This window comes from Mustela erminea, chromosome 14 (assembly GCF_009829155.1).
Source record: "Mustela erminea isolate mMusErm1 chromosome 14, mMusErm1.Pri, whole genome shotgun sequence".
In the NCBI taxonomy this organism is placed as follows: domain Eukaryota; kingdom Metazoa; phylum Chordata; class Mammalia; order Carnivora; family Mustelidae; genus Mustela; species Mustela erminea.
The window spans coordinates 4315938-4337512 of record NC_045627.1 but is presented as its reverse complement, the minus strand read 5'-3'; the positions used below and the strand labels follow the sequence as shown (position 1 = coordinate 4337512).

The following is a 21575-nucleotide window of genomic DNA, read 5'->3' as shown; positions in this document are numbered from 1 at the left end:
TGAATCAGTCCTGACCCATGTCCCAGCGGACCCTATCCCATGCCTGGCTTGGCTCCCGCTTTGGCTCCTGGCTGTCCTGGTACTGAGTTTCTGGAAGCCCATTGTGGACAGTCAACCCTACTTTCAAAGGCTCAGACCCAGGGCCCACAGTATTTTCAGCCCAGAGCTGTGACCCCCTGACTTAGGTGGCACTTCACTCCATAAGAATCTTCTTTCCTGCCAGCCAACTGCAACAGGCAGTGAGTTTTCAACAACTCCACCAACAGGGCTGGTAGCCAGCTAACAAAGGACGTGCGACCATCTAGAGCTCAATTTAAAGCCTAACTTAGAAGGCCAGCAGGATTCTAGGGAGTGACAACAGCCCTCTTTCTCATAAGGTTATTCAATTCAAATATGGGATCAAGTATCAATTTCCCAAACAGTCCAGAAGGCATTGACTGCAGCCCACGTTGCCAGTGAGTGTCCGGTCTTACAGATAGGACAGGAAGGCCTGCCTGGGGGAGTTGGGGGGGCAGGGATTTGTGGCAAAGGTCGGGGGGGGGCACATCTAATGTCACATGTGAGCTGTGAACATGAAGTGATATGTTCCTTCAGCCTCACCAGGATTTTGTTTCCTTTTAATTTAGAACACCTGAGTACCTAGTCAGGAAAAGAGCTCGAAAGCCTCCTGGTGTGGTACTAAAATTAGGGGGGGGGACAAGTTGCCAAGAGAACGCTCATTGAAAAGCGTCTTATTAGGGTTGGAGGGGAAAGTGGTGGGGGGAGAGATGGCCCAGGGAGAGAAGTAGGGGGGAGGGTGGGGAAAGAGGGGAGCAGAAGGAGGTGCGGGAGGGAGGGGAGAGGGGCATTTCTCTGTTCATCTAGGCCGCCTTGGAGTTAAATGTTAATTAAACAAATCCACATATTAATTATATATATGATATATACATATGTATATATCATAAGCCAAGTATCAAGGTTTTTTTTTTAAATGCAAAGAGTATAATATAAATATCCATTATGACATTGTTTGGGCCAAAACAAGGGGATGCATACATACATTTGAATGTTTGATTCTAATCAATACTAATATAGAGAGAGATATTCTAATACTGATATATAGATTCTAAACATATAATTAAATACACATGTGACACATATAACAGTATACACAACAATGTGTTATATACGGCATATGTGCTGAATGCTATATATATTAATTATATACCAGATTTCTATTCTAACTCTAGCCATTAAATTAGAACATAGAACTAAATACGCCAAAAGTGATTCTTTTTGCTCTTTTATATTTTAAACTTCCACAAAAATTCTACATTATTTTGTAATCGTATTTCAGGATTATTAAAACCTTCAAAAGGTTGCATGGTTTGATGGGTCTCCCTCCCAATATTTCCTGTTCCCATCTGCAGCGTGCCCCAAAATAGCCCTCTGAGTGGGGCCCCTGTGAAACTATAGAGATGGACAGACCTCTTTCTGTTCGCTGCCAGCAAAGTACAGAGATGGACTCGGGTGAGCCTTCCAGTCTTCGAAGACCTGCAAAGAGGTCTTCCTCTCAACTTCATAGTGGAGCCTGGGGGATATGGCAAGAGTGGATGGACAGATGGTTCCCACTAAGTCATCTGTCTGCTTCTCATCTTCCGCAGACAGTGTGCTTGTGGCCTCCTGGAGCTGTAAGCTCTGGATAAGCAACCGACAAGCTTCCAAGTCAGCTCCCCACACTTTTCCAAGGAGTGGACACTTGCAGCTGAAACAGAGGGGAAACAAAGGCAGGAAGACTTATTCTGTGATGTTTTATCTTACCAAGTCAATAGCCTGTCTACCTGGCTAAAAGTACGTCATCTTATACCTAACAACTTAATTTCATATACTGGCGGATTGTTTCAACCAGAAGGTAGAGAGGGGTCAAATCTGTATACCAACAAGTAGCAGTGAAATAACGAGCGGTCCTTCTTAGCTACTGGTTCTGCAAGGACATCCAAGATCTGGTGTATTTTTCCAGACTCAGTGGTCCAGTACAACACAGCCCCTGCTCCTGCCTGTGCTCCAGCCCAGCTGGCTTCCTTTGAGTCCCTAGACTTTTCCAACTCCCCCAGCTAAGTGTTTTTTCATATGCCTAGGCTGTCCCTCCCCACCATGCCCGCCTACCAGTACCTACTCACCCAGGTAACTGAGTGCAGCAGTGCATGGGTAATACAAAGCCTAGCACCAGACCAGCAGCTTCAGTGACAGAAAACAACAGAGCAGAATGGACTCTGGCTAGTAAGAAGAGCATACCCATTTACAAGGAGCCCTTCATCAGCCCAGGCCAACTACAATTTCAATTCCAACTAAAGGAATACAGGTTTGATGTTCACCAAAAAAAAAATGTGATTTTTCATGAAAAGTCAAAAACCTGGGATTTTATAGGAAAATACACATTTTTCGCCCATCCATTCAGCTGGATATTTTCTAGACATCTATCTTCCTTTTAACAACCCTTCCTTCTACTATGTCTAATCTGCTGTTCAATTATCTATTGTGTTCTCAATTTTAGTTACTTTAGTTTTCAGTTCTATAATTTTTATTTCATTTTTTTCTACATTTCAGTTCTATGGTGGAATTAATTATCCATCATGACCTCTAGCTACTTAAACATATTAATCATCATTATTTTAAAGCCTATTCATTTATAAATGATGAATTCAGGAGGAAGAAGAATGAGACAGAAACAGCATTATTGAGATATGAACGAAGGATGTTAAAATATTGACAAGGGACATCAAACTACACATTCAGAAAACACTACAATTTTAAAACAGGGGAGAAAAAAAATCAAAGAAAAAAAAAAAAAGAAATGCACCTGCATCATCCTAGTGAAAACACTGAACACCAAAGAAGCAGGTAGATAAAAGAAGGCATTAACTTCAGAAGAACAATAAAATGAGTAATAGAAGCCAAGAGACAATAAAACAGCATCTTTAAAATGCTATAAAAAATAACTGTCAATCTATAAATTATACAATCATTTTCAATTTCCTTCAAAAGTAAAAGTAAAATAAAGATATTTGCAGATAAATAAGAACTGAAAGAATTCCTTGACAACACATCCAGCATAAAATGATCCCAGCTGAAAGCAAGGACGTGCATAAAGAAACAAAAAACAATAAATCTAAGTAAATGTAGATGTAAGAAACAGCAGTAATTTCTTTTGCAGTCTAAAATATGTGTCAGATTAAAATACAGGACAATCAGCACAAAATGAAAAAGGGACCTTGTGTTGTCCAGAAAGCAAAAGAGTGCTCATTTATATCAGACTTTAAAAAGTCAAAGATTCAAATGTAATCCTCTATGATAATTGTAAAACAGAGAGGTTAAAATAATGTATAACTGACAAGCTAATATGAGGGAACATTTTAAAAAATAAACGTACTTAATTTTTAATCAAAGCAATAAAGGAGAGAGGAATGAACATGATACAGATGGGAAAAATGGTAAAAGTAGAAACATTTATGCCCAAACATATTAAGATTTGCATTAAATATAAATAGACAAATATTGTATTTAAAAGGCATAGTTTTTAGACTAGAATTTAAAAAACCAAAATGTAATTATATGTTGCTTACAAAAGGAATACATTAAATATAAGGATATAAACTGATCACAAGTTAAAGGGTAAGAATGATACATTATGAAAGCATTATTAAAGACAATAATTGTCTTCAGTGGGAAAAGGACAGTCTTTTCAATATACTGTACTTATGTCAATAAATATCACTATAGGAAAAAAATCAAATCATGATTACTGGCTCACATTACAAACATCAATTTCAGGGGCGCCTGGGTGGCTCAGTGGGTTAAAGTCTCTGCCTTCAGCTCAAGTCATAATCCCAGGGTCCTGAGAGCCCTGCACTGGGCTGTCTGCTGGGGGGAGAGCCTACTCCCCACCACTGCTTCCCTCTCTACTTGTGATCTCTGTCAAATAAATAAAATCTTTAAAAAAATCAATTTCAGGTAGACTGTAGATCAAAATGTGAAAGTTAAAACATTAAAACCTCTAGAAGAGAATATAGGATAATATCCTTATGATTTGACAGTAAGCAAAGCTCTTTTAAACAGGATATAAAAAGGACAAGCCTTAAAGAAAACAAATGGTAAATTTGACCTCAGTTATATCACAAACTTATATATTCATGAAAAAACACCACTGAGTGAATGAAACCATAAGCCACAGAGTTGGAGAAATTATTTGTAACACACATAACCAACAAAGTACTGGTTTGAGAATGTAACAGGACTCCTACAAGTCAATTGGAAAGAGACAGACAACTCACTTTTTTAAAAGGGCAAAGACCTAAAAGAGGCACTTCACAAAGAGGGCATCTTTGTGGCCAATAAGTAACTTATGGAAGGATGCTTAATCATCAGGAAATGCAAATTAAACCACAATACAATATACTACACATCAACAAGATGGCTGAAATTTCAAAGTCTTAAAATACCAAGTGTCAGAAAAGACACAGAGCTATTAGTATTTTCATATGCTGATGGTGGGATCGAGCACGAATGCAAGGTCTTTGAAATATTTGTAATGTCGATCTTTAAGACGTAGCAATGCAACTCTTAGGTATATACTCAATGAAATACATACACTGTCAATTCTCATATCCATAGTAGTTATGTTCTATAAAGCCTCCATGAGCACTGAACCAGCTGGTACTAAACAGTTGATCCCCAGGGAAACAGAGGGTCAAGTTCCTGCTAGCCTCTGGTCATAGCATTTTCATCAACCAATCACTCTAGAACTTTGTTATGCATGCTTCTGCTTGAAGACACCTTATTTAGACTGTGTCATTGATTCACTGATGCCAAACTTTGCTACAGCACTATAACTCATGCCTGGCCATACATTATTTTCTCCATCCAGCACATAGCAGCCTTCTTGCCTGTAGGAGAACTAGATAGGTCCTCATGACCAATTTTGGGAATCATTTTAAATAGTGAAGTCCCCACGAAAAAGTAATAAAACCTAAAAAACATGACACTAAATGGAGGATGAAAATGACACTTGTTCGTAATATGAGAACTGGACCAAAGCAGAGCATTGCCTTACTTGACCTCAGCGGAGAACATGCACATCAGATGACTCAAATTTTTCATCACTGCATGTGTCTAAATGACAGCAAAACCTCTGTAGGTATTGATTTTGGGGTTACAAATAAAATTTAGTGAGCAGGCAAATTCACAGAATCCATGAATAATGAAGATCAAATGTAGATACAATCATACAGTATTATTTTAATGATCGAAACCTGGGAGAGAAAACAAACATCGGTGAATAGAAGAATGGATAAATTGTGTAGCATTCATTTACTGGAATATCATACTGCCAAGGAGAAGGTGAATAAGTTACCACCATCTGCAACAGTATGGTAATCTCATAAACACAAGGCTGGGCAAAAGAGGAGGCACGATTCCATTTACTTTGTATCTGAGAATATGCAAAACTAATTCATGGTGTTAGAGATCAGGATGGCTACTTTGGAGATACGGGGGGTGGTGACAGGGAGAGGCACAAGGAGGGCTGCTAGTGTCCTGAAAGTGGTTTATTTCTCCATGGTGGTGATTTATACGAGAGCACTCGTTTCGTGAAAATTCATCAAGCATACATACATGATGTGCGTACTTTCCACTTAGTGTTATGTGGCTATCTAAAATAATAAAAAGAGAAGACAGATTTTCTGAGCCATGTGCTGCAGCAAAAGAACTGGAGTGGAGTCTCATCCACACCAGAAGCGACAGTCTTTAGTGAGGCATGCCAGACTCATTTTCTACCTTCCCCGTTGTAGCCAATCTGACAGGTGTAAAGTGGCATCTTGTTCAAGGTTGCAACTCTCCACTGGCCCATTCATGGCCCGCTCAGATCATCTCCTGTGAATTGTCCTTTCATCTCTCTTTGCCTGCTTATTCTTTTCTTGAGTTCCCCATGCTTTTTCTGAGGCTTTTATAAGACATGTTTTATTACCATTTCAATGTCTTTATTTTCATACTCCACCTAAAATTTTTACTTCTTCTCGGGTCCAATTTAACCCCTTATTTCCTTTATAGAAATCAACCCATTTTCTAATGGATTTCTTATGTATTAGAATGTTTGTTCCTGATTTTTAAAGCAACTTGTTTTCATGCATAAAGGCAATTCTCCTTTTCATTGCGTTTTATGTAGTACTCTTCTTGATTTGTCTTGTTCAGTCTTATCAGAGGTTGGCTATCTTATTAATCTTTTCAAAGAACTACCTTTTGTTAATCTTTGATATTGATTTTTGTTCTCTATTTCCTTGATTTCTAATCTTATCTTTCTATTTCCCTTTTCTCATTTCTTTGGATTTATTATCTTTTTATTAGCTTCCCTTGTTCAAACTTGTTTCCTTTTATTTTTTATCTTCCTCTCTTGCCACTTTAATTTTCTAGTAAATATATTTAAATCTCTAAATTTTGTCTGAGTCCTACTTTAACTATGCCTAAAATATGTTTAAGTTTAAAACTATTAAACATTTTAAATGTGCAGAGAAATACGGGAAATAATTTAACAAACATTTCTAGACCTACTGTCAAACTTACTGATTTTTAATATTTTCCTGTAATTGCACCAGATTAACTTCTGGAATTTACAACATTATGGTCCCACAAATTTTATAGTTAGACTTCCATTGTCTTTCCTCATGATTCCTTTTAAATTCAATGACCACTAAATAGTATGTTTTTCAATTTCTAGAGAGACAAGGTTTTTTTCCAGCTCCCATTTCTATTAGGCTGATATCTAATTGTATCGCATAATGGTCAAGAATAAACTTTATAAAATTAGTCAATGTTCCCTCTATCTCCTGCCACTTGATTGCTCTTTCTAACTGTCCCACATGTATCCAAAAGAAATGAGTGTTCTACTGCATCTAAAGTTAAGGCACATTATTAAAATTTTTTATACATTTGCTTTTTTTCTTGTCTGCTTCATCTACCAGTTTCTGAGACAAGTGTTTTAAATTTCCAACTGTAATTCTCTATTCATTTATTTCTTCCCACCATTCTACTGATTGGTTTATGTATTTAGGATTATGATGTTGGACATATATGTTCCAATCATTACATTTTCTGCTGCTTCTTTTTAGTTTATGATGACCTTTGTTAGTATAATATTTTAGCCTTAAAAACTGTTTAGTTTGCTATTATAATTGTTACTCCAACTTTCTTTTAGTTCAACTTTTTCTGGCTTAGATATTTACCACCTTTATCATCTATCTATCTATCTTTTTTTTTTTTTTTTCCAAAAATCAATCCAGGGATGCCTGGATGACTCAGTCAGTTAAATATCCAACTCTTGGTTTTGGCTCAGATCATGATCTCAGATTCATGAGATCAAGCCATGAGTCAGGCTCCATGCTCAGTGGAAAGTCTGCTTGAGATTGTCTTTCTCTCTCTCTCTCCCTCTGTCCCTCCTCTGTTTGCATGCATACTCTCTCTCTCTCTAAAATAAATCAGTAAGGGACTCCTGGATGGCTCAGTCGATTAAGCCACAGTCTTCGGCTCGGGTCATGATCCCAGGGTCCTGGGATTGAGTCCTTCATCAGGCTCCTGGCCCAGCAGGGATCCTGCTTCTCTCTCTGCCTCTGCCTGCCACTCTGCCTGCTTGTGCTCTCTCTGACAAATAAGTAAATAAAATCTTAAAAAAAAAAGTCAATAAATCTAAAAAAATAAATAAATCCAATACAAAACATCTTGCTGAATTTTGCTGAATTTTATAAAAATCCTTTCTGGGATTTTATTTTAGGATTGGTACCATTATTGTGTAATTGTTGCTATTTTTCTTATTAATTACAACCAAGATTCTTGATCTTTAGAAAGTTTTATATCTTTATTTCTTTTTTTTCCTACCTCCCTTTTTCTTTTTATTTAGTTCACATATAGTCATGAAAAAAAATACAGAGAGATCTCATGTACTTTTTATCAAGTTTCCTGCAATAATAACAGGTTGCAAAACTATAGTACAATTTCACAACCAGGGAATAGACATTGATCCAATCCACTGATCTTACTCAGCCTTCCTCTCGTGTGTGTGTGTGTGTGTGTGTCTATAGTTCTATACAATTTTGTCACTTGTGTAAGTTTGTGCATCCATCACCACATTCAAGATACAGAGCAATTCCACCACCAGGAGGATCCCTATGCCCCATTTTATAGCCATACTCACCTGTTCCACCTTGCCCCGCCCCCATCCCTAGACTCTGGAAACCACTATCTGTGCTCCATTCCTAAAAATTATTTTCACTTCAAAAGAGCTATATAAAGCTATATAAATGGAATGATAGAGTGTGCAGCCTTTGGGACTGGATTTTCCATTCTGCATAGTTCCCTAGAGATTCAGGTACTCCTTTTCATTGGTGCGTAGTACTCCATGATATGTTTATGCCACAGTTTACTTAACTGTTAACCTGCTGAAAGACACCTATGATGTTCCCAGTTTGGGGATTTTCTGAATAAAGCTTCTATGAGCATTTGTATATGGGTTTTTGTATGAAATTAAATTTTGATTTCTCTGAAATGACCAAGAGTACAATTGTTGGGTTGTATGGTAATTATGTATTTCGTTTTTAAAAAACTGCCCTATAGGGGCGCCTGGGTGGCTCAGTGGGTTAAGCCGCTGCCTTCGGCTCAGGTCATGATCTCAGGGTCCTGGGATCGAGCCCCGCATTGGGCTCTCTGCTCAGCAGGGAGCCTGCTTCCTCCTCTCTCTCTGCCTGCCTCTCTGCCTACTTGTGATCTCTCTCTGTCAAATAAATAAATAAAAATCTTTAAAGAAAAACAAAACAAAAAAAAAAAAAACTGCCCTATCGTTTTCCAGAGGGACCATACCATTTCACATTCCCTCCTGCAAGGTATGAGTGATCTAGTTTCTTTGTGTCATCACTAATATTGGAGGCTATTATTATTTTTTCAGCTATTGTATAGTGATAGTTCACTGTGATTTTAAGTTGCATCCTCCTCATGTAAAACAGTGTTGAATCATCAGTTCAAGTGCTTATTTGCCACCTGTACATCCTCTTTAGGGAGATGTCTATTCATAACTTTTGCCTATTTTCTAACTGCATTGACATTTTTTACCATTTAGTTTTAAAAATATATTCTTCCTTTATCCTAGACACTAGTCTTTTGTCAGATACGTGGTTTGCAAATATCTTCTCACAGTCTGTAGCTTGCTTTTTCCATCCTCTTTACATAGGATTTGAATGAAGTCCAGTTTATCAATGTTTCCTTTTAATGAATCATGCTTTTAGTGTCAAGTCTTCAACATCTAGCCTAACACTATTATATTTTCCCAAAACTTTCATACCTTTATATTTTACATGTAAGTCCATGATCAATTCTAAGATAATTTTTATATAAGGTATGAGATTTAGATTGAAGTTCATTTTTTGTCTTGTGGATATTGAATTTGGAGTTGATTGTTTTCTTTCATCACTTGAAAAATGTGCCACTTCTTTTGTTTATTATGGTTCCAGATGAGAAATCCGCCATTACCCAAAACAATGTGCCGCTGCAAGTAATACATCATTTCTGTCTGGCTGCTTGACCAAGGTTATTTCTTGGTCTTCTAAGTTTTCAGAAATTTAATTCTGATATGTTTGGTGTGTATGTTTTAAAATTTATTCTAAAAAAGGATGTTCTTAGCTCTTGAATCTGTAGGTTTGTGTCTTTCACCAAATTTTGGACGTATATAGCCATTATTTCTTCAAATAATGAATTATTTCTTCACTCTTCTCTTTCTTGGATACAGTGATATGTGTTAGATTTTTTATTATTGTCCCACAGGTCTCTTGCACTCTAACTTTTTTCAGTCCATTTTCTTTTGTTCATATAAGGTTAATTCAGTTGTTCTGTTCTCAAGTTCAGTGATTCTATCCTCTGTCATCTTCACTCTACTATTACATCTTTCCACTGAGATGTTCTGTTTTGTATTTCCAGTTCTATAATTTCCATTTGATTCTTTCTTATAACTTCTCTACCTTTGCTGACATTTTCCTTTTTTGCACTTATTTAGTAGAATTTGTAATTGCTTATGGAAATTTTTTTAACTTTTTTTACTTATTTGAGAGAGAAGGGGGAGAGAGAAAGCATGCATGTGTGAGCAGGGGAGTGGGGCCACAGGGAGGGGGAGAGAGAGAATCCTCAAGCAGACCCCCTGCTGAGAATGGAGCCCAACATGAGGCTCAATCCCAGGGCCTTGAGATCACGTCCTGAGTTGAAATCGAGAGTCAGACACTCAACTGACTGAGCCACCCACATGCCTCAGAACATTTTTCATGATGGCTGTTTTAAAATCCGCATCACACCATTCTAACATCTGATTCATCACCATGTTGAGGTCAGTTATTGTCTTTTCTCTTTCAAGCTGTGCTTTTATATTACAAGGGATGGTCAATTGTATTCTGAAAATTTGGGCCATTAGGATATTGTGAGTCCTATTTAAATCCCTTTCTGAATAAATTTAAATTTATTTGAGAAGGCAATAATCCTGTTAGGTTTATCACACAGGTCCCATTCTCTTTTTATGGGCTATGGTTAGAATTACATTTTGTATATATTTTGAGGTTATATTTTAGTTCTAGATTTTTCACTAAAACCTGTTTTGTTTTTTTCATAAGTTTTCTATTTCATCAACAGTAAAATTTACTAAGTTTTTTTTTCAAGTCTTCTTTCACATATCTCATACTGTCCTCCTGGACTTATTTTTCATCTTGTTAAAACACTTCATCTAAGAATGTTTCAAAGAATATTGAGTATGGAAAACCTTTTAAAGACTTCCAGTCTGAGAACATTTTTATTTCACATTGAAACACTAAATAACAATTCAGCTTAATATTCTGGATTCAACACTCTGAAAATATTACTCCATGGCCTTCTTGCAGACTATGTTGCTATTGAAAAGCCCGAGTCTAATTCTTATTTTTTTTTAAAGATTCTATTTGTTCATTTGAGAGAGAGAGAGCACGTGCACAACAGAGAGAGCACAAGCAAAGGAGAGGGGCAGAAGGAGAGGAGGAGAGAGAAGCAGAATTCCCACTGAGCAGGATGCCCAAAACAGAGCTCATCCCAGAACCCTGAGATCATGACCTGAGCTGAAAGCAGACACTTAACCAACTGAGCCACCCAGGTACCCCTAACTCTTTTTCTTTTATAGTTGATCTTCTCTTAGGATTTTCTCCTTGTCTTTGTTATATATAATTTTTAACTAAAACCTATAGATGTTCTACCTCTCACCCTTTTCCATGCTATCTGTCTATTTGTTTGGTACTCTGTTAAGCTCATTTGCCTAAAGCTCTATATCTTTTCCTTCTTCTCGCCAACTTCCAGTGCCTGGTCTCTCAAATATTTCCTCCCTCTCCTCTACTGCTTTCTTTCCTTCTGGGATTCTTTTCATATGAATGTTGATCAAATACTTCTATTCTATTGCTTAATTTATTTTTTTATTATTTTCCTTCTCTCTGTCCCTGATACATCCAAATGCCTTCTGATAGCCGCTGGTTCACTGATTCATTCCTAAGTGGAATTCATTAGACTGCTCAACTCACTTACTGAGAGTTTTTCTTTTAAATTTTTATATTTTGCCTTCTCCAAGTCGCCAGTTGGGTTTCTCCTTGACTTCTTGTTTTACTTCATGTCTCCAATATCCTCCCTTATCTTTGGAAAATATTTAATATGTTAACTGAACATTATGCACCATCACAGGTAAGTCCTTCTGTTGCTCTTTTAAAGGAATTACCCTCCTAAGAAGTCTCATTTATTTTCCATATAAGTTCGTATTTCCTTGGACACATTAACTACATTGGTTACTGATGAGTCTTTGGAGAAGAGGATAATGTCAGTGCCCTGATTTCTGCCCATCCTCAGAAGGGTAGGTGGCAGGTGGGCGGGACACCATCTCAGGGAAAAGGTCCTCTAGTGGAACATTCTGTACTCCTGTACTTGCAGAAATACATAGACTCCCTCCATTTTAATTATCCACCCCTCAGGGAACAGGGAGGGCTAGGGGAATTTTCAAGATCCAAGTTATCTGTCTGATGCCCTCCCAAGGCAGTACTTCTCTGATGCCAGTTTTCTAGTCCTTTCTCCCTGCCTCACCAGCTGGCAGGTGCTTGTCTGTTTCTAGAAGCGATGGGGTAGTCACCGGCCTTCCCAGGCAATGCGTCTGGAAGAAAAGGGCATGTATGAAAGCTTCTTCTCCACTTTATCATGTTTCTTCCCCACATGGGGCCCAAATCACCTTCAGCTGCCTGACAGGTTCTCAGTAATTTTTTATTGTTAACTTGACAGATCCATCAGCATCTTTCTGACTTCCAGTGGTGAGGCCAGGGCTGCATTCAAGGGACAGATCCAGTAGCCCAGCTCTCATAACTAAGGAAAAAAGTTTGCTGCTTCAATCAACCATTTCCTACATTATAACAATTTGCATATTGTAAGTTCATGTCCATTTGCTATTTGAAAAACTATATTTTGTGTAGTTTTTGAGTACAAGTGGGCTCATCCTGGAATATCTCTGAGAATGTGCACATCAAAGTGTCAAAGTCTACAAGCCAATTTTAGAGACTCCTGCTGAATGGTGAGTAAATCACGTAGATGTAAAATTTCAGGGCTTTCTTATGGCCCCTATAATAATTTCATCAAGCTTCAGATTTTTAAAATATCTTTTTATTGATTTCATTTGCACCAAAGAGAATAATGGTTGATTTCAAAGTCTTGAGATGCTTTGCCATTCCTGCTCAGGAGAGTAATTAGGTCATTAATAAGAATTCCTTAAATGAATGACTCACAGCTACTTGAGCTATGTGAGATCTTTGGTGATGTTTTACAACCAGTAATGAGGTAATTTAAAGATACAATTTCAGTGTTTGGGGGGAAAGTTCTTGAATAGAGAATTGAGATTCATCACTTCTGTTCCTCCTGCCAGCTGGAAGTAAAACGAGGTCTAAGAAAGCATCTGATCGTGGCTTGAATCCTTACGGAACCAAAGCATGTGTGTGTCATTCATGACAAATAATAGTAAGAGAGAAGACAGATGGGAAATTTGCAGGCAAGCTTCTACCCATTTTCAGAATGGAAATAATGCATTCTAACATAGACACCAATGGTTTCAGCTCTTGGCACCAAACTTTCTTTCTTGACTTATTAATATTTTCACCTCAAGGATATTACCATTTTACCTAGTTCTTTGGAAACTTTAAGGATAACCAAGTCTTCTTACAGAATCATAATGGAATAAAATATCAAACAAGTATGTGAATACCCAGTGGTACTAAACTGTCACTGCAAATTGTTTAAACACTTACAGTCCTCATGCTTCTTAAATCTTTTTTTTTAAGATTTTATTTATTTATTTATTTATTTGACAGAGAGAGAGAGAGATCACAAGTAGGCAGAGAGGCAGGCAGAGAGAGGGGGAAGCAGGATCCCTGTTGAGCAGAGAGTCTGATGCGGGGCTGAATCCCAGGACCCTGGGATCATGACCTGAGCTGAAGGCAGAGGCTTTAACCCACTGAGCCACCCAGGTGCTTCTGAAATCTTAATCTCTAATCTTAAAAAATTGTTGTTATTAGAAATATGTAAATTTTGCAGGGAGGAGACAGGATGGCAGAGAAGTAGGAGGTGCTGTTTCAACCGGTCCCCTAACGGGGGCTGATTATGTACCAAAGACTCTGATCACCCATGAAATCAGCCTGAGATTAGAATTATACACTTCTGGATCTCTACGGGGATAGAAGATGCCAGTAGACAGAAGCAATCCAGGGTGCACCTTGCCTGCACTATGGGTGATACATTCAGCTACACATCCCTTCAACCACCTCTCACCAAAATGACTAGGAGGAATGCCCAACAGAGGAAAAATTCAGAGACTGTGCCCTCTCCATCAGAGCTATTGGATATGGACATAAACAGTATGTCAGAAAGGGAATTCAGGCTAACAATTACCCAGGCAATGGCTAGGTTTGAGAAAACCTTTAATGATAAAATGGAATTGATTAGAACAGAAGCAAAAGACACCAGGGAAGATGTTAACAATGCTCTAAATGAGTTCCAATCTAATCTAAATTCTCTAACAGCTAGGGTAACTGAGACAGAAGATAGAATTAGTGATCTAGAGGAGAAACTGAGAGAGAAAAAGCATCAGGAGGAGGCCTGGAAGAAACAGCTTAGAAGGCATGAAAACAGAATTAGGGAAATAAATGAAATGTTCCAACATCAGAATTATTGGAATCCCTTAGGGGCAGGAGAAAGAAAGAAGACCAGAAAATATAGTTGAACAAATTCTCCATGAAAATTTTCCCAATCTGGTGAATGGAGCCAATGTTTGTGTCCTAGAGGCAGAAAGGTCTCCCCTCATGATCATAGAATCTAGAAAGACCTCGAGACACCTGATTGTGAAAATGATGAATCATAATTTTAGACAGGAGCTCCTGAAAGCAGCTAGGGGAAAGAGATTCCTTACGTACAGAGGAAAGCCCATCAGAATAACATCAGACCTGTTCACAGAAACCTGGCAAGCCAGAAAGGGCTGGAAAGATGTATTCAGGGCACTAAATGAGAAGAACACGCAGTCAAGAATACTTTATCCAGCAAGACTGACATTCAAAATGGATGGAGAGATAAAGAGCTTCCAAGACTGGCAAGGTTTAAAAGCATATGTGACCACGAAGCTGACACTACAAGAAATATTAAGGGAGGTTCTATAAAAGAGAAGAAGGCTTATTAATAAGGTTTATTCTATAAGCCCAAGAATATCATTAAACAAAAATTTATGGAGACAATCTATAGAAACAAAGACTTCACAGGTAACACAATGTCAATAAAAACATATCTCTCAATAATCTCAATGTGAATGGCCTAAATGTGCCCATAAAATGGCACAGGGTTGCAGATTGGGTAAAATGACAGGACCCATCCATATGTTGTCTATAAGAGACCCATTTTGAACCTAAGGATACATCCAGACTGAAAGTGAAGGGGCAGAGAAGCATCTTTCATGCCAATGGGCCTCAAAAGAAGGCTGGGATAGCGATTCTCATATCAGATAAATTAGATTTAAACTAAAGACTGTAGTCAGAGATACAGAAGGACACTAAATCATTATTAAAGGGTCTATCCATCAAGAAGATCTAACAACTGTAAATATTTATGCCCCAATATGGGAGCAGCCAATTACATAAGAAAATTGTTAATCAAGATAAAGAGTCATATTGATATGAATACATTAATAGTAGGGATCTTAACACACCACTCTCAGTAGTAGACAGATCATCCAAGCAGAAAATCAATAAAGAAACAAGAGCATTGAACAACACATTGGACCAGATGGACCTCATGGATATATACAGAACATTCCACCCTTAAACAACATAATATTCATTCTTCTCAAGTGCACATGGAACCTTCTCCAGAATAGACCAGATACTTGGTCACAAATCAGGGCTCAACTGATACCAAAAGACTGAGATTATTCCCTGCATATTCTCAGATCACAATGCTTTGAAACTGGAGCTCAACCACAAGAAAAAGTTCGGAAGGAATTCAAACACCTGGAAGCTAAAGACCACCTTGCTTAAGAATGCTTGGATCAACCAAGAAATCAAAGAAGAACTTAAACATGGAAACCAATGAGAATGAAGACACTTCAGTCCAAAACCTATAAGATACAGCAAAGGCGGTCCTAAGGGGAAAATATATAGCCATCCAGGCCTCCCTCAAAAAAAACTGAAATATCCAGAATACACCAGCTATCTTCACACCTTAAAGAACTGGAGAATCAACAACAAATTAAGCCAACTCCACACACAAGAAGGGAAATAATCAAGATTAGAGCAGAGATCAATGAGATAGAAACTAGAGATACAGTAGAACACATCAATGAAACTAGAAGCTGGTTTTTTGAAAGAATCTATAAGATCAATAAACCACTAGCCAAACTAATCCAAAAGAAAAGAGAGAAGACCCAAATTAATAAAATTATGAGTGAAAAGGGAGAGATCACAACTAACAACAGAAAAATAGAAACAATCATCAGAAATTATTATCAACAGTTATATGCCAATAATTTAAGAAACCTAGATGAAATGGATGCATTCCTGGAAAACTATAAACTTCCAAAACTGAATCAGGAAGAAACTGACAACCTGAAAAGGCCAATATCTAGTAACAAGATTGAAGCAGTGATCAAAAACCTCCCATAAAACAAGACCTGACAGATTCCCTGGAGAATTCTAACAAACTTTCAAAGAAGAAATAATAACTATTCTCCTGAAGGTGTTTCTAAAAACTGAAGCAGAAGGAAAACTTCCAGACTCTTTTTATGAAGCCAACATTACCCTGATCCCCAAACCAGCCAAAGACCCCACTGAAAAGGAGAATTTCAGAATAATATCCCTGATGAATATGGACGCTAAGATTCTCAACAAAATCCTAGCTACTAGGATCCAACAGTACATTCAAAATATTACCCACCATGACGAGGTGGGATTAATCTCTGGGTTGCAAGGGTGGTTCAACATTCACAATTCAATCAGTGTGATAGAACAAATCAATAAGAGAAGAGAGAAGAACCACATGGTCCTCTCAATTGATGCATAAAAAGCATTTGACAAAATCCAGCACCCATTCCTGATTAAAATGCTTCAAAGTATAGGGATAGAGGGAACATTCATCAACTTCATAAAATCTATCTATGAAAAACCCATAGCAAATATCATCCTTTTTCCAATGGGGAAAAGCTGATAGCCTTCCCTTTGAGATCAGGAACATGACAAGGAGGAACAGGAACATGACAATCAGGAATATGCCCACTCTCACCACTCTTGTTTAACATTGTACTAGAAGTCCTAGCAACAGCAATCAGACAACAAAGAGAAATAAAATGTATTCAAATTGGCAATGAAGAAGTCAAACTCTCTCTCTTTGCAGATGACATGATACTTTATATGGAAAACCCAAAAGACTCCACCCCCAAACTACTAGAACTCATTCAGCAATTCAGTAATGTGGCAGGATACAAAATCAATGTACAGAAATCAGTTGCTTTCTTATACACTAACAATGAAAATACAGAAAGGGAAATTAGAAAATCGATACCATTGACTATAGCACCAAGAACCATAAGATACCTGGGAATAAACCTAATCAAGGAGGGAAAGGATCTGTACTCGAGAAACTACAGAACACTCATGAAAGGGACTGAAGAAGACACAAAAAGATGGAAGACAATTCCATGCTCATGGATCAGAAGAAAAAACATTGTTAAAACGTCTATACTGCCTAGAGCAATATATACTTTCAATACCATTCCGATCAAAACTCCACTGGCATTTTTCAAAGAGCTGGAGCAAATAATCCTAAAATTTGTATGGAATCAGAAGAGACCCTGAATTGCTAAGGAAATGTTGAAAAAGAAAACAAAACTAGGGGCATCACGTTGTCTAATTTCAAGCTTTACTACAAAGCTGTGATCACCAAGACAGCATGGTACTGGCATAAAAACAGATACATAGACCAGTGGAACAGAGTAGAGAGCCCAGATATGGACTCTCAACTCTATGGTCAAATAATCTTCGACAAAGCAGGGAAAAATATACAGTGGAAAAAAGACCATCTCTTCAATAAATGGTGCTGGGAATATTGGACAGCTATGTGTAGAAGAATGAAACTCAACCATTCTCTTACACCATACACAAAGATAAACTCGAAATGGATAAAAGACCTCAACGTGAGACAGGAATCCATCAGAATCCTAGATGAGAATATAGGCAGTAACCTCTTCAACATCGGCCACAGCAACTTCTTTCAAGATATGTCTCCAAAGGCAAAGGAAACAAAAGCAAAAATGAATTTTTGGGACTTCATCAAGATCAAAAGCTTCTGCACAGCAAAGGAAACAGTCAACAAAAGAAAGAGGCAACCCATGGAATGGGAGAAGATATTCAAAACTGACAATACATACAAAGGGCTGATATCCAGGATTTATAAAGAACTCCTCAAACTCAACACACACAAAACAAATAATCACTTCAAAAAATGGGCAGAAGACATGAACAGACACTTCTCCAGTAAAGACATACAGATGGCTAAGAGACACATAAAAAAATGTTCATCGTCACTAGCCATCAGGGAGATTCAAATCAAAACCACACTGAGATACCACCTTACACCAGTCAGAATGGCCAAAATTAACAAGAGAGTAAACAACGTGTGTTGGAGAGGATGTGGAGGAAGGGGAACCCTCTTCCACTGTTGGTGGGAATGCAAGTTGGTGCAGCCACTTTGGAAAACAGTGTGGAGATTCCTTAAGAAATTAAAAATGGAGCCTCCCTATGACCCTGCACTTGCACTGCTGGGTATTTACCCCAAAGATACAGATGTCGTGAAAAGAAGGGCCATCTGAACCCCCACTGTTCATAGCAGCAACCGCCACAGTTGCCAAGCTGTGGAAAGAACCAAGATGCCCTTCAATGGACGAATGGATAAGGAAGATATATACTATCGAGTATTATGCCTCCATCAGAAAGGATGAATACCCAACTTCTCTATCAACATGGATGGGACTGGAACAGATTATGCTGAGTAAAATAAGTCAAGCAGAGAGAGTCAATTATCATATGGTTTCACTTATTTGTGGAACATAAGGAATAACACGGAGAGCATGGGAAGATGTAGAGAAGGGAGTTAGGGGAAATTGGAGGGGGAGACAAACCATGAGAGACTATGGACTCTGAAAAACAATCTGAGGGTTTTGGAGGAGTGGGGGTTAGGTGAGCCTGGTGGTGGGTTTTGCATGGAGCACTGGATGTGCTGCATAAAATGAATTCTGGAACACTAAAAAGAAATTTGAAAAGTAAATAAAAAATTTTTAAAAAGAAATATGGAAATTTCATTCTTTGGTCTTCTAGTTTCCAAAAAAGAAAAATTAACATAATTTTTCCCCAAACAAAGATATTTGGACATTTTAGTCTTCTTCCCAAAATGCAGTATGACAAAAGCAAATGTAATATACAAATGAGCGTTCATCTAGGAAACTGTAGTGGACACTGCTGTTTGCTAAGCCAACATCCCTTCTTATTTTCATCCTTCCTAAAAGAACTCAGGTAGTATTCAGGTAACCAACCCTCTCCCCTTAGATCATCTTGGATGGTGACCCCTCCCTAGATATTCAAACAGAGTGTAATTAGATGAAAGCAATCAACCTATGATATTCTACTAGACAAGTCTTTATAGTCCAGAGGCTGGTAACACAGATGGCTGAGCTGAACTCAATCTAACCATGTCTTGTCATCCATGCTGGGATGGTAGCCTTCCATCCACATAGCCTTCACCATGTGTTTTAGGACCCTTGCTCTGAGGGAAGCCAAATGTCATGCAATAAGTCTACCCACTCTGAAATCGCCAAATAGGATAGACTGTCGTCAGTCACCTGGTCAATGGCATTGGGTGCGATCTCAGCTGAGGCCTGCTATCAGCTGCCAACCACGTGAGTGGGCCACCTTGCTTGTTCACAGAGGAGCTCATAAAACGGCCACATCAGCCTCACGTTGCAACCCCGAGCGAGGACTGCCTAATCAAGCCCGAGTTATGACCCACACAACGGTGAACAAAGGAAAACTGCGCTGGGACAGATTTCTGTTTTGCCAGGTGAGAAAATTAAGGTAACTTCAGAAAGCAAAGAGCTGTTCTGATCACCAGCCTCATCAGCTTCCTTTTCGTATTGTGAATGCATCCCACAGCCATGGATTCTAGAGGCTAAAATCCACCTCTACAGCCTATTTAAAACTCTAGGTAACAAGTTACTCTTTTCCCCTGCATCACTAAGTAGTAAACATCGGATGAAGGAGGAACAAGAACACTACCAGAAATAACTAGAGAGATAATTACCTGGAACAACTACCGAACACTCCGTTTTAAGACCTGAAGTCAAAGTCATCAGGGATCCCCATCACACCACTCCTCCTCTTATTTTACCTACTTATATTCACATTTGCTATTTCTGCCCCACCAACTGCTCTGCTCCGGGTGGCTCACAGAGTGTGACACACACTGGGCCCTCATGTGTTACAAGAGTGAGTTGAATGAAGGCCAGAAAGCACGGTCACTTTCTATATGTTTCTTTTATTCAATGCCCATGTCCAACCACAGACTCTATGTTGAGAGTATTGTTCGGATCTACATTTCCCCTTTATGACTGCTACCCCAAATTAAGCATTTCATTTCTTCACCCCCAGAGAAGTTGCAAAGAGTGATGAGCTTTTCTGCCTTCAAATATTTCACTCTTCCAACCTGTTCCTTCTCCTATCACTCCAGAAATGTTAGTGGTTCTCATTGCTTGCTAAATGGAAAGTAAAGTCCTTCGAGTTCTTTCCCAAGATGACCGCAGGCCTGCCCTGGGCTCCTTCCCCGTTGTTCTTCTCTGCGTTCCCAGATGTCAGCAAAGTGGACCACTTGCTCTGGCTGGGATAAATGTACAAGTTTCACATTACAGATGACCATTGTTCATGCCTTTCTTCAGAATCGTCACCCATTAAAAGCCAACCAGTTCATCAAGACCCATCTCAAATGTCACTCTAATAAAGAACTCTTCCCTGATCCCCACACTGTATGTAGTCTCTCTCTGAACCTACAGGGTATTTTGCCATACTCGTAAGACCCTCATTACCCCATGCCTTCATGTCCAGGTTGTGTGTAGATACCTTCTTCTACTGGCATACTTACTGAGGTTTCAGAATATTGCAGACTCGTTTTTTTAATCCTGTGAAGCATCTAGTTTAGCAAGGTATTAACCACAACCGGAGCTCAGTAAGTACTTAATCATCTGAATGAACTTTTAGGGAAGTTACATTTAAAGGACTCCTCCAATTTGAAGCAAAGAAAACAATTAGGTTTTTAAAAAAATCCATCCTAATAAAGATTAACAAGGAAAAGCTTTCTTTGATAAGTGATCCCAGTGGACTGACCACATGAAAAATTAAAGTCACGGGGTAGGTCTCAATATGCCACTGTGATTGGCCAGAGTGACACTGGCTTCTAAGTTTTTTAGTAGCTGAATGGAAATTTTAAATTATTTGACTACATTGAAGTGGGGGAAAGACTTTCTAAGCAAGAACAAAACCTTGAAGTCAAAAAGGGGAAAAAAAAAAAGGTGATAAATCTGAAACCATATATATTTCTACTTCTACTTGGCAAAAATGCCATAAATGAAAGTCAAACTACAAATGGCCTATTAGGAAAAAAGTATTTCTAGCACATGTGGCATAGTCCAAGAGTCAAATTCTTTATTTAACCTTCAAAGGGTTTTGAAAACCAGAAAGAGAAAAAGCAAACATCCCAAGAAAAAACGGGAAGAATGGGCAGAAGAGTAACGCAAGGGGCCAAGAAACGCATGACAAGATGACCGGCCACATTCAAAGCAGATATGTACCGTCTGGGAAATGAGAGTCTCCACATGGTACGGTTTGCTCTTTTCAGGGTGGAGGACAAATCAGTGCCCTTTTTTAAAGAAAGTAATGTGGTAATATTTATCA

The 21575-nt window shown here is 38.3% G+C and overlaps 1 protein-coding gene across 5 annotated transcripts in view; it reads right to left on the bottom strand.

Moving 5' to 3' along the window:
- The window catches only part of DISC1 (DISC1 scaffold protein), a 371035-nt gene that overhangs the window by 32127 nt on the left and 317333 nt on the right, over positions 1 to 21575 (bottom strand). For all 5 annotated transcript variants that reach the window (XM_032313944.1, XM_032313941.1, XM_032313943.1 and 2 more), the window contains exon 11: positions 1468 to 1744. In XM_032313944.1, the coding sequence (XP_032169835.1) occupies positions 1468 to 1744 (277 nt within the window). The remainder of the gene's footprint in view (positions 1 to 1467; positions 1745 to 21575) is intronic.